Source organism: Etheostoma cragini, chromosome 8 (genome assembly GCF_013103735.1).
Source record: "Etheostoma cragini isolate CJK2018 chromosome 8, CSU_Ecrag_1.0, whole genome shotgun sequence".
Lineage (NCBI taxonomy): Eukaryota > Metazoa > Chordata > Actinopteri > Perciformes > Percidae > Etheostoma > Etheostoma cragini.
In genome coordinates, this window is record NC_048414.1 from 5,196,214 (window position 1) to 5,212,581 (window position 16,368).

The 16,368-nt window shown below is 38.4% G+C and overlaps 1 protein-coding gene across 4 annotated transcripts in view; it reads left to right on the forward strand.

Annotated features, from left to right (window-relative positions):
* mfge8b (milk fat globule EGF and factor V/VIII domain containing b) overlaps positions 1-14,473 on the forward strand; it is a 24,678-nt gene extending 10,205 nt beyond the window's left edge. For 2 of the 4 annotated variants that reach the window (XM_034878883.1, XM_034878885.1), the window contains 7 exons: positions 4,623-4,736; positions 5,358-5,539; positions 6,005-6,160; positions 7,536-7,680; positions 8,916-9,118; positions 9,962-10,117; positions 11,343-14,473. In XM_034878883.1, coding sequence (XP_034734774.1) covers positions 4,623-4,736; positions 5,358-5,539; positions 6,005-6,160; positions 7,536-7,680; positions 8,916-9,118; positions 9,962-10,117; positions 11,343-11,486 — 1,100 coding nt within the window. In that variant the 3' untranslated portion in view covers positions 11,487-14,473. The remainder of the gene's footprint in view (positions 1-4,622; positions 4,737-5,357; positions 5,540-6,004; positions 6,161-7,535; positions 7,681-8,915; positions 9,119-9,961; positions 10,118-11,342) is intronic. The other 2 variants (XM_034878884.1, XM_034878886.1) reach the window with 1 other exon arrangement.
* The last annotated feature ends 1,895 nt before the right edge of the window (positions 14,474-16,368 follow it).

Here is a 16,368-nt window from a genome sequence, read left to right on the forward strand (position 1 = left end):
TGTGTGTGTGTGTGTGTGTGTGTGTGTGTGTGTGTGTGTGTGTGTGTGTGTGATGAGGCTCATGGCAGCCCACTCCTATGGTTTGTGTGATGTAGAAGGATATATAGTTTTCATACTAATCACTGCATCTTGAAAACTATAAATAGAAGAAATAAATTAGATTATTAGTAAACAATTGGAAGGCGGACTAATCACTACTACTAAGTTAACGACAAAGAACAGATGCGTTTTTCCCATATATTTCATTGCTGAACAAATCTCTCTGGAAATTCCACTGAGAAATGAATCAAGAGAAGAAGAAGAAAATCTCCACTGGAAAAATATTATGACGTGTGCGCTGTACATCCCACATGAACAACCACACACAGCTCATGATCTCATATACAGGCTGTTTAGCAGACACACACACACATGGTTCTTTCCTTGTGCCAGTCTAGCCAACAGAAAGTGGCGGTCCACGCAGAGCCCTCGCAACGTCAGTGCTGCTACTGTTGCCAGGCGGAAAAGTGAATGTGGAGGCGGAACGGTGAATTAAGTCTGCCCTCCTGACAATGTCACACTCACTACTCAGGTCTGACTGCAGCACTTTTGACTGTCCTGTCAAATTGGCCTAAAAGCCTTTATAGATTGCTGAGGGAGGAGCAAGCAACTGTTGGTTGTTTTGACTGATGAGGCTGTAGCTTCACAGATAAACGGATCAACAACACCACAGCAAAAGGGCTGTTATTACAGTTAACCACCAAGGGTGTTCTCATAGAAATGTAACATCTGATATGACTGTGGAAACTAAAATCATATGTGTTGAAAAACAGTTAAGTATTGAGCCTTGCCATCAGGTTGGTTTAATTAGAAATAATCTTGCTGTAGAAAGTACAAGATTAACAGTAAACCCATTTACCCATACTCTGCTAAAACTAGTAAATTAAGTTGGTTAATTAATCACTTAAATCCCTTTTTAATCAAATTGGGTTTCCTGAGCTTTTTTGATCCGCATTCTGATATTCACTTATATAGTTAAGTATTGCAGATTCACATCTGTAACTCCTCTTCTGTTGAACACACAACAGTTGGGGGTTGAGGGACTTGCTTGAGATCCTTCAGAAACTATAACAACCACATTTGTGTAACTATGTAACCATAATGTGGTTTTGAATAACTCTAGACGTTCAGCAGGGGGAACTCCAACATTTAAAACTTCCAAGACTCCCTTTTTTATTTAAACCACGAGGACGTTAAGTCTTTACTTTGTCAGTTTGATGGCACTTTATTTCTCTGATTAAGATGTTACTTCTATATGTAAAAGAAAAGAAGTTAATACATGTAAGGACTTCCTGTAGCAATTATACATTGTGAGTTAAGGTGAGCTGATCTAACAATAAATGTAATAATATTTAGTTCATACTTCATACTACTACATAAATACAATAATATAGATGTTTAAATGCTTAAGACATTGAAATTCCTAAAACCACAGCTATCATTTATTAGTGCACAGGATCTGATGTCACCATGCCTTGATCTATTCAGAGTGAGAGCTTAGAATCCAAGCTTTAAATAATATACTTTGTAAATATACTTTATGACATCAGAAGTTTTATCTCCGAGATCTGCATCCCTCCAAAAAGAGTGCAGAAATCTGATTCAAAGCTATTCTGGGTGCTTCTGTCGCTCTCTGGTGTACTGTAGGCAGTCTACAAAGTGCACAGCAAATTAAACATCTAGAAAGCTTTGGGCCTTTTTTTATTTTAATAATGCCATTGTGGTTTTATCTGGTGACCATAATGCCTTTAGATCCCCCCCCCCTTAGTTGGTAGAACAACAACAGTGAAAGCGGTGAACAAAAATTTGTAATTTCATTATTTCCTGTGGTCATTGGATGGAAGAAAAGACTAACTTTCCTGCTCTGCAGCATACCCATTGCAAATTTGTTACTAAAAGCTGGAATTGTAATGTTCAAAACAGTTATACTATACAATTTAATACAGTATTGGACAATACATTTGTGTGGACAAAGGTTTTCTTTCCTCACACAGTTACTGCTCTTTGGCATTGTAGGGAACAGTGTTGCTATCGAACATTTCACAGATGGTTTACTTTCAAAACTTAGTTTTGAGTACCTTATGGACTGATGCCTTATTTTAGGCCCAAATTCTGCTAGCTGCAACACAGATCCTGGACGTATTTAGCTTTGCTGATCACCACATGCACATGCTATTATTGCACTTCCAGCTGACCTTGGCCTTGCATCGATCAGGATCAGGTTTCAACCAAGCCGCATGAGATTTGTATTGGTTTTTGCTTCATGCTGAGACGGATATTGACGCTCTGTATATTGTGGTAGTGTAGCCATAGGGTTTGTTGGATACAGGCCATGGAGTGGTGGTCTTGCCACAAACTTTATGCAAACAGTGTGCTTATTGTTGATATTACTAAATATGTAACAGCTGATTAGATGTCAGGATTGTTTTTCTTGGTTAGCCTTATAGAGTAACAAGGTTTTTACCCTGAAGCATCTTAAAAAAATTATTTAATGGTTACAGAGCGCCATAAGGGTTTACATTTTAGCTATGTATAGTCCTACAAATAAAACTATAGGCCTTTGCAGGAGTGAATCTACATTTTCCTTTAACTGTCTGAAGAAATTCATTGTTCACTTTAAAACTCTAAGTTGCACTTAGCCCACATTGTTAGCTAAAATTCAAAGTCCCTTCCCTCATTAGTTGACTTGGCCACATGGCTCATTTCTCATTGTATTTGACAAATGAATGGACAATGTTTGCTTGTAATATGATTAAAAAAAGTTTGTTTCTATCTGCAAATGACATGGTAAATACAACCTGAGCAAATAACCCCATACAATTCCATTTTATTTCTGCGAATTCCCATTATAAGTGGTAGAAATCTTTCCAGAGTTTTGCATACTTTCTCAGGACTGATGCATGCTCCTCAAGTTCCTCCCTTTGGTTGTCAGGTAAATGACCCTGGAGCTGACCAGACTGTATAGTCCTCCTGGTGCCCAATCCTCTTACTGCAGAGAAAGTCACCAGCTGACTCACTTCTAGAGTTTTATTCCATTGTCACCTTTCAGCGAATACTGATATAGGTCTCTGGGTTGTAGGTGTGGGTGGGTATTCTCTGACATGGGATGACATGCAATCTTGGTGTGTTTGCCAGAAGGTGGGACATCATGGAGCTTTTTGTCCAGTAAGCCTCTTCAAGTCTGATGTTAGGACACATTAGAAACCTACTCAAATACTATGCACTCTTATATTTGTACCCCATGCAACAACTAAATGATTAATCTTTTCATCCATCCTTGTGCTGCTAACTGACTAAACGGTATTGGGTTATTGAACACGTCTTAATCCAAAAACTGACCTAACCAAATTAGCAGTACACATTCTGCTTTTTTATAGATTGAAACAGTTTCATTCAAATGTCCCATAGCCTCAAAAACACGAAGATACCCTGATATTTTAATATGTCACCATATCTGGATACAGACAGAGGTAGCTGCTACTTTTTCACTTGTTCCAACAAGACAGTAAATTGATCAAAGATAGTATTTACAAAGTGTAGCGAGCTTGATTTTTAAATTGTTCAGCTGTCGCTGTTAAAAGGTCATGGGGGTTATGACTGTGGAACCCGTTATCCAGAGTTTGTGGATGCGCATTTCAAAATGACTGTGTTTCTCCTGTGACTGTGAAAATGAATGTTTGGACAAGGAGCTATTTATGGAGAGAGCATGTGGGCAGGGAGATGCTGCCATGTGTGTGTATGTTGAATTAAAACGTAACGTTGGTGCGCCTGGGTTGTTTGCGTGCATTTTCTTCCATTATAACAACCACTGAGGATTAAAGCTCCAGAGACTGACTGATACCCCCTTTCTTCTGGTGTGCAGTCATCTACACAACCAGCTAAATTTGTGCCTTGGTCCTTTTGTATGCGGTCAATATAGAGCGTGTTCAAAGCTGGTTTAGTCACACCGACGATTTTTGTGGGGAAGAGATGAAAAGGAGTTTATTCCTGTTTCATTCTGCTGATTCGTTTTCCTCCTTTCTGACTTATCTAGCACAGTATTTGAGCTGGGCAAATAGTGTTGGTGAGGACGCCATCAAGAGGCAATACAAAGAGTTGCAAGGAAATGAAACATACATTGCACTAAAATGGCCCTTAATGATACACAACTCTTCTTTTAAAGCAGCATGTATCATGAAGGTTTTTTGTAACGCTAATTTTCAAACTCGCCCAGCTAAACACATTTACTCTTGGGACCTCGTCATTAACTACCCCTTCCTGACCACATGATCTCCTGATGCAGCTGATTCTTTGCTGCCAGATATCTTGATTATCGTTATGTCTTGTCTATTAACAAGTAACAAGCTCCTCTCTCTTAGCCTCTCTACTACAGTTTCAGTCCTGTTGGCATGGCTTCAACTAACTTCAGTGTAAATCAGATGAAGAAATATCCATCCCTGTCTCTTAAGCATGACCTGTGATCTTCTCTCACACTTCTAACTAACTAACTGAGATCTGCTTTCAGACTGGCTGATAACAGTTGATCAGTAAGTTGTTTTTGATTATGACCTCAGTAAGTGACGGTGTGATTTATCTCTCTGCAGATGTGAACGACTGTGCCGGCCAGCCATGCAAGAATGGTGGCACCTGCAGGGACCTAGACGGAGATTTCAAATGCCACTGCCCATCCCCTTATGTGGGCAAACATTGCCAACTGCGTAAGTGTGACCAGTCGACAGTCAGAAAATATAAGATAATATTTATATATAAAATATATATAATTTACTAGGTATAAATTGTGTGTTTTTTACAATAATTTCCCATTTATTCAAGTTAACTAACAACACATACATGCACACAAAATTCATATGTAATGTTGCTATTATTGCCAGCATTATATAAATATGAATTGAAGGAAGAATAATGATGATACGATTTAGAAGGGTGGCCAGGCTGGGGCTTTTTAGGATGATCAATAGGCAGCATGTAGAGAGCCTGTTAAATGAGAAATCAATAATGTATTCAATTAAGCTGATTCAAAGCTCTGCATCTTAATGACTTTAAGCTTTACACAGCTGAGTGAAGGTAAATCATATGCAGAGATGTAGCTGAATGTGTATAAGATTTTGATTATGTGACCATTTACTCAGACATTTCACTTTCTTATAACAATCAGTCCATCTCATTGTGCATTCACCATTCTTCTCTACAGCCATAGTAACATTTTGTCTAAATTGTATGTTCAGTAGCAGAACTGTATGGTAAATTTGCATTAGGGCCACTGTGGGAAATCTTACACTAACTTCAGAATCTGCCCCACTCCACCTTTTCCTCTGCAGGCTGTATTTCTCTGCTCGGCATGGAGGGAGGGGGCATCGCTGAGTCCCAGATCTCGGCTTCATCAGTCCGTTACAGCCTGCTGGGACTGCAGCGCTGGGGACCTGAGCTCAGCCGCCTTCACAACAAGGGACTGGTTAACGCCTGGAGCGCCGCTGCACATGACAAGAACCCATGGTTAGAGGTGAGATCAGGGTACATAGAAAAGTATATTTTTAAGTGGGTGGATAGATAGATCTTTACTGTAATTACACCGAAATTCTTAGACATCCTTTCCAAATAGCAGGGGAGAGTTATATATATATATATATATATATATAAAAAACACACCCAAGCACATCTCATGTAGACAGTAACAGTACATATAGATGCATTGATGAAATGCATAGATTTATTCTTAGTCTGGACTAAGTCTTTTTTTGTAGATCTACCAGGTTAGAAATAATTTTTATTATGAAAAAATAAAACTCGATTTATTGATACAGTTGAGGAGGTTTTTGCTCAGCACTTTTTTTTTTCTTCTTTTTTTTGCAAAACTATTTGCCATACCCACATTGCCTGCCTTTATGTTATTTTGTGTTTTTAAGTTGACTAACTTTTAACTTTTGGATAGAAACTCTCATAAAAAAGAAACTCTTTCCTCTTTCAGGTTAACATGCAAAGAAAGATGCGCATTACAGGTATTGTGATGCAGGGTGCCAGTCGCATGGGAACAGCCGAGTTCATTAAGGCCTTCAAGGTGGCATCCAGCTTGGATGGCAAGACGTATACCATGTACAGAACAGACGGACAGAGGAAGGACAATGTGAGAAGACACAACACAATGCAGCAAGAGGCTATAGTCCACAAGTCTGTTTTTAAACACATTTTTTGTCTTTTGGCTGAAAGATCAGACCTCAATACACGTAATGTCTATGCTCACACTGCTTAGTCTTAATGTCTTAATGCTAAATTTTAATTTTTTTTTTGTTGCTCCGATCCAATTTTTTGGGCTGTTCATATTACCTCTTAAAATGTGGCCTATATCAGATTGGAGTGTGGACTGTGAACTGTTAGCAGTTTTGAACTGACTTGCATGCGCAAAAGAACAATGACATCAGACACAGCGCGCTGTTGCACTAAAGTTAGGGAGATTATGGAGGAAGTAAGCATTTTCCCTTTTACTTGAAAATGTTTGTGTAATGGCAGCTGTAATAATGAGCAGGTTCTCTTCAACTTCCTTTGACACTGCAGTCACGTTGTCCTGTGTCCCTGTTATTCCATTTCGCTTGCTATTTTTTCAAAAACGGAGCAGATACTGTATGATCCTTCTAGTTTTGATTGAATTGAGGTATCTCCCCATACACTAATTAGTACCAACACCTCAATCTCCATCCATTGACTTAATTTTACTGTATTGATTAGGGCTAACTCCCGCCGGCACATAATTGTGACAAATGTCGGTTTAAATTGATGCAAATGTCGCATTAAATCCACCTCGGTTGTTCACGATGCGGCTGCATTAAAAGAAAACTGACCTGGGTCTGATTCAGGATCACATATGGAAGTGGTACAAATCTGATTTGAAAAAGTTAGATCTGGGCAAGATTTTAGTGTTCACACTACTTCTGAAGATGTCTGACCTGGTCACTTGACCCCCCAAAAAAAATCAGATTTGGGCCACTTTTGCCTCCCGTCTGAATGTTGCCTATGTTTCCTAAACATATAAATTAACCACTAGAGGGAGCAGCAAGGACAAACACATCTTACAGCACAGAAAGAAAAGCAGACTGTTTGCTTGAACTTTCCTGTGACACTTTGGCCAACAACACCAGTTGTGAAACAAAGAGAGAAGTTATGTTAGTGTATATTATACGTACACATGGAGTTGAAGTTTGCTTGAAAAACATATGCAACAAAGATGAATTCTTCATGGAGTGCTTTACATCATGTTTTAGTTTAATTGCTATTTGTTCAGAATAAAAAATAAATCTACTGGTTCAGGAAGGGAGGTGATGAATTCATGTTGTAAATTGTGTGTTTTGTATTTCGTTTACTTTTTTTTAAACTGTTAAGTAAAAAATACATAAATCTACTTTAAAATTGCCACTAAGTATCAGTTATCAATATCACTCAGTTACAAAAAAACACAAATTAAAAGTACACTTGACACAGATTTCTAATGCCTTCTTTCTTTGTAGGTATTTGTTGGAAATGTAGACAACGACAGCACCAAGACCAACCTGTTTGACCCCCCAATCATCGCCCAATACATCCGCATTGTCCCTGTAGTGTGTCGCAAGGCCTGCACTATGCGCATGGAGCTGGTGGGCTGTGAACTCAACGGTAAACTTGCACAGAAAACGCACAACTTGCACATGCTGCATGGACATCCACTCACTGTTGGTGTTCAGTATACTGATGTTTGTTAGAGACTGAAACGCTCTTTTCACATCTTAAATCATTCATATTCCAGGTAGGAAACGTTGTCATCCAACTGCATTTAGCTATTGTGTTTCCCCACTAATTCTATTCAGCCTCATGCTCAGTGATTGATCATATTTCAAAGGATATTACTTAGAGGATTGCACCACTTTGAACAAAGATGCACATTTATCAAAACCATATGATCATATTTTACTGTAGTAACACTGGCAAGCATACTGCACATGGATGCAAATGATTCAGAGATAATATTACTGCGGAGAACACATTGGTCATGTTCAACATCTAAGAAATTGTCTCCGCAGCAGGCAAATGTAATACGTCTTTTTTTTTTTGGGCCTTTTTGAATGGCAAAAAAAATCTGTTTCTCTTGCTGTTCCTTTTATCTAAAGCCAGTGTGGTTCTTTTTATCTCACCAGTCACACTGTTGAATATTTGTCTCTTTTTATGGTCTCATTCATCAGATCACTGTCTGTTCTTATTCCCTCAGTCTGGCTTCCCAGTTTGTGCATGATTCCAAAATTGCTATATTTGAGGCTTCTTTTGTTGGTCTACTGTCAGTCTGGCATGAGATCAAAGCCAGCATGCATGATTTTAACCCCTTTTTAAAGGGTTGTATGTTTGTTTTTCCAAAGCGTTTAGATCCCTACTTTAAACTCAATTTATTACACATCATTGAGTGAATCACCTGTAAAATTATGTTATTAAAATTAAAGGATGTTGCATAAGCAGCTACATGATGCTGGGCATGCATGCATCTTTGACCCTGTGCTCATCTGACCTACATGTGCATCTGTTTCACTAACCCACACTGTTACAGCTTTTTCCATTCTGCTCATCTTGTGAAACAATACAGACATGATACAAAACAGAAATGCAAACTTGTGGAGGATCACTGTATAAATTGATGGTGGTTCACTATGTGAGCCTGAAGCTGCACATGTATGGCTTCACATTCAGCTCTATGTTCACTGCATCATCATCTTTTCTTAAGTGTGCGTTTGCTGCTTTACATCACTGGCTGGCCTGTGCCACTTCCTGTCCTTTCCCATTCTATCATACTTTCTTTCTCTTTCTTCCATTCCTCTTTGTTTCTGTCTCTTCCTCTGTCTCTCTGCCTGGTCTCACCTCCACAGTGTATTCAAACACTTCAGGTTGTTCAGAGCCAATGGGCTTGAAGTCCCGGTTGGTGTCCGACCGCCAGATCACATCCTCCAGCACCTTCCGCACCTGGGGCATTGAGGCCTTTACCTGGCACCCACACTACGCCCGCCTGGACAAACAGGGAAAAACTAACGCCTGGACCGCCGCCACCAACAACCAATCCGAGTGGCTGCAGGTAAGAGGAGACCGGACAAAGCTGCACAATGTAATGTCAATTTAATGTGCATGTGCATGGGTACACATTTAGCAGATGGTATACTGTATGTGCATGCAGGTATGTATGTGTGTATATACTGTATGATTGTGTATATATACGTATGTGTATGTATATGAATTGTACATATATCAGTATGTTGGAGCCATTTCATTGGTTGGCCAGCGTGTGAAGCCAAGGTGCAGAAGTTTATTTAATGTGGCCTAATTGGGTCAGCTGTGTTGCGCACAGTGAGGTCACAGTTTTTTGACCGTGGTTAAACGTGGTTAAGCGTGGTTAAGCATGGTTTAAGTGAAGGATAAGGATTAAAAGAAGACCAGTTATTATGTTTGATTACTTTTGTTTTTACTTTAAAATAAACGGATTGTCATATCCAATGTAAGTTTGAAACTCGTGGACAAGTAATTCATTGACAAGTCTTTTTACCAAGACGCATATACACATATGCCACGCGTCAATTTCCGACCAAACAAACCAAAGAATGTGCGCCAACACAGTATATCAAATTGTATATAGTTAGAAGGGAGTGTATGACCATACACAGGGTCAGGAAGGGGATTTACTTGATAAACATTTATTGCTAAACTGTGGGGTAGGATTAAATCAGTCTATGCTGGATACTGTTTTATACTATGTTATGTAATATGTTCTTTTTTTCATTTTGCTTTGCAAAACAATTTATTTATATATATATATATTTTTGTATTTCATTTTTGATATTTCTAAAATAAATGTATTCATTCTTTTTTTGTTTTGTTTACCCATTGCTGTGTTTGCAAAACAAAACTGTTTCTGTGTCCTTAGGTGGACCTTGGTTCTCCCAAGAAGATCACAGGAGTCATCACGCAGGGGGCCAAAGACTTTGGCTCTATCCAGTTTGTCACAGCCTTCAAAGTGGCTCACAGTGATGATGGCGCGTCCTGGACCGTTGTGAAGGACGCAACCACACAGAAGGACAAGGTAAGTCCAGCTGTGGCCATAAACATGCTCACAAATGTTGAGAAAAAAAAAACCAGAATTCATCCCTGTAGAAATAAAAAAAACAAGCAAACTACAGCATAAGATTTAAAAGAAAATTCCACCTGAAAACCCACTGACTCCAAAAGGGATTGCATCACCATGGCTGCAATGCACACAAACAAAGCACACAGCATTTTGAGTATGTGTAAAATACACTATTGACAAAAATACTTTTGATGGGAAAATACACAATAAGATGAAAAACACTTAATTAATATAATGATTTATTTATAAAAAAATGTCTTGGTAGATGTGGTCTTAAAGGAAAATATTAAGGAATAATATCTTTTATTTTATTTTAATTTTGCAAAAAACAAAAAATGTAAAACCACAAAATAAGTGATAACAATTATAATTCAGCTAAAAACTAATGAAGGATTAGTTTGAGAAGGAGCATGCGGAAGCATTTATCTTATTTAGTCCTGCCCCTTTTTCACAAAGTTCTATTATTACAAAGCAAATAGATACACAAATACAGCATACCATTTTTCCAGTCTTACAATAACTTACAACAATATACAACAATAACTTTTTCATCACAATTCCATTGCTTTGTTTCGGTTTATTCTCTTCTGTATTGGACAAGTATTAATTTATTTAGTCTACTGAACTGAACGATATTATGGCTCTGTTTGATGTCATTGTTCAGTCCATTCCATAGTTGAGCTTGTATCTGACACACCCGTCTACACACCTGGTACCGTTTATGTCAAGACTGGGTTTGATTAGTTTTCTGTATGCATTGATTTATAATGCGTCCAAAAATCTATTTCCCTGCCAGATGTGCGCAAGTACAGACCAATGAAGTCATTAAATCAAATCTGTGGTGTATTGACAGTTTCCTCTGACTCAATTGCTTATTGTTAGTCATTTGACATCTCCAGGAAATGATTCCCATATATACACACACACACACACACACAGTTTATAGTCATACATCAGTGTCTGTATTTTGCTGGGACAGCAGTTTATAAGTGTGCTTTAATCACAAAAATAATATTTAAAAAAATAAGTGAGTAAGCAAGTTGTCCAAAACACTCCAAAGCTCTTTAACTTCAAAAGATAAGAAAACAAGTTGCAAAATAGATGTTTTGTCATCTGGACCGTTAAGGCTAACAGCAGCTATGAGCTGTGTCGTTTTGATTGGCTGCTATTCTTTGTCCAGATCTTCCCAGGAAACAGCGACAACAACGTTCACAAAAAGAACATCTTCGACCCCTCGTTCTACGCCCGGTACGTCCGAATCCTGCCTTGGGACTGGCACGAGCGCATCACCCTGCGAATGGAGCTCCTGGGCTGTGACGAGTAGCACCAGCCTGGTCAAGACTCCCTCCCCCTTCTCCTCCTCTCTGTACCTCCTCGCTTCCCTCCCTCCCTCCCCCCTCCCGAGCCACACCTGCACTGCCTTGCTCTCAGCCCTAGGGGGCAGCAAACACCAGAGTAGCACACTACCACCCCGACCCTGGCTGGTTGCAGGTGGGAGATGTTACCTTTAACCACTGTTTCCAGGTTCCAGAGTTTAGATCACAGTGTTCCGTCTTTGTTTGTTTCCTGAATAGATTCCTCTTCTTTTCCACCTCAAATCTGTGATCATTTCAAGAAACAACCATATATCTGCTTTGTCACTGAGCAGAGCTCAGGGTCAGATTTTCCTGCCACCTACTGGCTCAATCAAAGGTGTTGACTCCCTCATCCCTGTGTCTAAGGTCAGGGGTAACAGGACTGCTGCTGTATTAGTTGGTGCTGCCTAGATTCTGATCCTAGATCAGTTCTACCTGGAACATTGAACCTCCAAGACCTACGGCTGGTGATGTACATAAGCTCCACTTGACAGCTTGCTCACATCCTATAACCAAACGCTTCACTTCCCATCAAGCCACACACAATATTATCTTCAAACAATGAATCAATTTTGTTTATTATTGCATTAATGTGTACGAGGTACAATTCCATTGACATGTTATCCATCATTCAGATGATACATTAATGCTTACAGTTACTATTTTTTCTTTACCAAAAAGGGAATCTACACATAAGTAAATATGATTGATATATTGGCAAGAAACCTTTAATCTGTTAAGAAACATGCTTGTTGCTCTTTGATGAGGAAAGTAATACCAAATAGTGAAAACAGCTCTGTTGAGCATATACAAGACTCAAGTTATCCCACTGTGTGTGTTTTAGTGTTCCTTATATTTCTCCGCAGTGGTTTGGACAGTAAAATCCTCAGTTCATGTTTCCTACAGTACATTTCTTTGAACTGCTTTAGAGGGTTAACATCCAAGATGTAAACATAGTATTCACTCTGCAGCCAACAACAGAAATGCAAACATCCCACATCATCAACTCATCTTGTGCCAACGCGCCCTCAGACTTTGTTTCTGTGGGTTTATATAGAAAAATATAGTTTTATGGTGAACTGACGCAGACAAACACCAAACAAAAGATTATTCACATAAATTATATTTTAATGTCATTGTGGGATATGAAGTAAATGAACCATCACAGTCAGTCAGTTTAGCAGCCAAACAGATGTCAGCTCAAGGCCAGAAGAAACGCCCTCATTGACTCAGGCTGTTATGAACAATGGACCAAGAAGAGTTTGAGATCATTGTTGAGTGAAAGAAGAAAGGCACTTTATTGCTTTTGAAGAAATGCGCCATTGATTGAGATTTACACGTACTGTTGTCATGAGCTGATTTGACATCTTACACAAGAACCTAGCGTTTTCAAGTCTTACATTATTCATTCAGAGTTTTGTTTTATTTTTTACACGCGACAGCTATTGCAGGACTCATGTTGTTGGCTGCTACAACATATGTAACAATTTTCATGAGGTGGTTAATTGAAAAAAAATGTTTATTGTGTCTTTAGTTAAATAGTCTTGTCTTTAACAGGCCTCTGAAGTGGAATGATTGTAGAAAGAAGCATGTGTTGAGATTGTTGTCACCGGAACCAATTCAGATGTAGACATTTCCAAAATCGTTGGTTTTTTTAATGCTGTTTTTGAAATGACAGTATTAAATTCAAGACTATACAACAACTGTCTTCATTGCTAATTGGTTAGAATCATAAATGGAGAGATTAACAAATAGTGTAGAGGCTGCAAATTATACATTTATGATGGATGTTATTGTCTCAGGTCAAAGCAGATCAGCTCCTAATGTACAGTCAATGCTACTGAAACATTTCTGATTAATATACAAACACACACACACACACACACACACACACACACACACACACACACACACACACACACACACACACACACACACAAAGCTGGGCTTCACATTTTCACCTCTTTTATGGCACTTTGATGTTTGTGTTTTGACATTTAAAGTTTTAGTATTAATTCAAACAGTATCATTGAAGTGTTTTAAGAGCAGTAAACATAGATTACATGTAAAAGCATAAGCAAAAGAAAAGAAAATATATACTTGCGGTTCAGTTTCTTTGTTAGATGAAACTGAGCTTTGAAAGTCTGGGGGAGTCCCTTGCTTTGGTTGTTTATTGTTTTGTGACATGACTATATACAATACTTGGATCTGTCCTTATTATTGGATGTTAATGTCTGCTGCAACCCATGTATTCAGGGTCCAACATTATGCCTCCAGTTGAAAGCTGAGGCCCCGCTGATAAGACTGTAAGAGAGAAACCAAATTAAAACTGATTTCTACGGTTCCACTGGACATGTGACACGACCCGCTATATCATCTGCTTCTGCCGCGCCCGTCACAGTATTCTAAACCTTTCCACCCCATGAATTATGAATTATGGGCTTGTGCAATATTATACTGTGTCAGTTTTGATAACAATGAATATTAATTCAAGATCTTTCAAAAATGCATAAGGGGATAGCGGTGTCCCTGAGATGTTGAGGATGGATGTTGGTGTCAGAGGCTAAATAATATTTAGTATGTTTGGAGACGATTCCATAAGCAGTCACCCTTTTTATCCACGTCTGCATGCATTTTATTGACTAATGTTACTTAAGTTGAACCGATTTTGAATTTATTGGTGACTTAGCTTCATGTATTTTCTCGGTGTTTATCAACATTCAAAGTATTGTAGATACCTTGTGTCCCCACTGTTCAGGCTTTTTATGATTGATTCAAAAAACAAAATGGATGTTTTTGATGGTATTATCGGAGTTAATTTCCTGCTATACTGACTGTTGACCTCATAGAAGTTTCACTGGATTTAAGAAAAAAGGAATAATTTCAGTATTGTGTTTCTAAGAGGATTCCTTTGTTTGGTATTTGTATCTTAAAATCAAGAATAAATAATTTAAAAATACATTTGCAATCGACTCTAAATGGCTTCAATAGCAATAGTCTATACTGTATGTACATCACTGGATGGAAGATTTAGGATGTATTAAATATTCATATTGCTGAATTAATTGAAGCTGTTTTCCATTTAAAAAGGTGGCAGATCAAAAGACTGAAAGCATTGAGAAGCATTTTGCCTGTTTAGCATTTAAACACCCCAAGGGCCTAATCTCCATATATACCACTATACAATCTTCCAAAGGTGTCTTCACCCGTGGAGGGCACGTCCCGCTTAGCCTCATTACACTCTGTGAAGGTCACACTAAAGTGGTGAAATCCCTCTATAGGGGTTTAAAACGCAAGGAAATACCGTGACACTGTGAAGGCTAAATGATGGAGGTGCAGTGTTGCAGCACAACAGACAATAGCATTGGATTAAAAAGGCTGTACAACAGATTACATCACTTCTTGTGCTCAATTAGTAAATGGCAGGTAATTATCATGCAAGACAAAAGTTGTCTTATATGATGATCTCATCTAGTTATCACCAGCACTCCTCAACACACCAGCTGTTTTCCCCTCATGACGGAGTTGCTGGCATTTAAAGTGTTGAGGACCTAATGACAGTTTTCTCCTCTGTGTCCCCATTGTTACTTGTTTAATAAAATGCCAAATTGTCTGTCTTTTCTTTCCTCTGTTGTCAATTTCTCTGCAGGAGGGAGATTCTTAGTATCCAGTATTCAGAGGAGAGATGATTATTTTTAGCTTCTTAAACTGCTCTCATTGTACTTAGCTATTATTGCTTTTTATAAATTCTGTCTGTGTCCTCTATGTAGCCACATTTTGTTATAATTAGGGAGTACTTTGTAGAAAAACACTCTTTCAGTTGCTTCTTCTGTTGTCAGTTCAGTTGTCTTTTGTATTACAGCTTTCTATCAGATGTCATTAAGTTGACATTTAGTTTTTTTGCTGACAAAAACATAAAGTTTGTGGTAAATTGAACCAGCTATTTGAAATATTGAGCAAACAATATTGTTTTGTCCTGAATTATGTATTTATAGCATGTTGAGATAAAGTGCTGTTTTATTTACTACACCTGATAAGAAACCAATGCATTCCTAAATGCAATTTAAAAAATAAAACAAAAAAAACTATGTAAGGAAAGTGAAATGATGCCTACTTGTGAAAAATGTGAAAATGCCCATAATGTACTAATTGTCTCAATAACATTCAGCAAAGTGTTATCCAAACAAAGCCATTAACATGGACATTAAACCTTGAAGTAAATACTGACTAATATTAACATACTAGTTTATGAAAATTACACAATGTCTCCCAGAGTTGTGTTAAAAAATATGATGAATTTAATCCAACTGACTGCACCTCCATCAGCTCTGTGACGGGCATAACTATCTGTTTTGGTTTCCTGGTATGACAGCTGGCCAGGGACGGGCCAAAGGAGGCAGGAAACTGGTGGCACCGCAGCACCACTACTGGAAAACAACTATTTTAGATCAGGTATGTACCAACACAGACACCATCCCGAGGGAAGTCATCTAAGAGGGGAAATCCTATATTATTTCAGTTGAAATAAATGTTGGAAACTTTTGATTTGACAGGTGATGAGTGGCTTTTATCATAACTACACCCTTTATTTGGCATTTTGTATCTTTAGTTGGTGCTAAACCTACACCAAAGTCACCAAAAGATGAAGAATTGTAGTGTTTATTTGTCATTACAGCTCATTCTGCCCTCCATGTTTTAATCAAGCTGAAAACTGTTACCCTGAGCCCTGCAGTTCACTTTCATCTTGGTCTTTTATTGAGGCCTTCCTCTCTAATCTTACACAAGTATTTCAATCACACTAAAACACACACACACACGCACACGCACATACACACACACACACACCTTTTG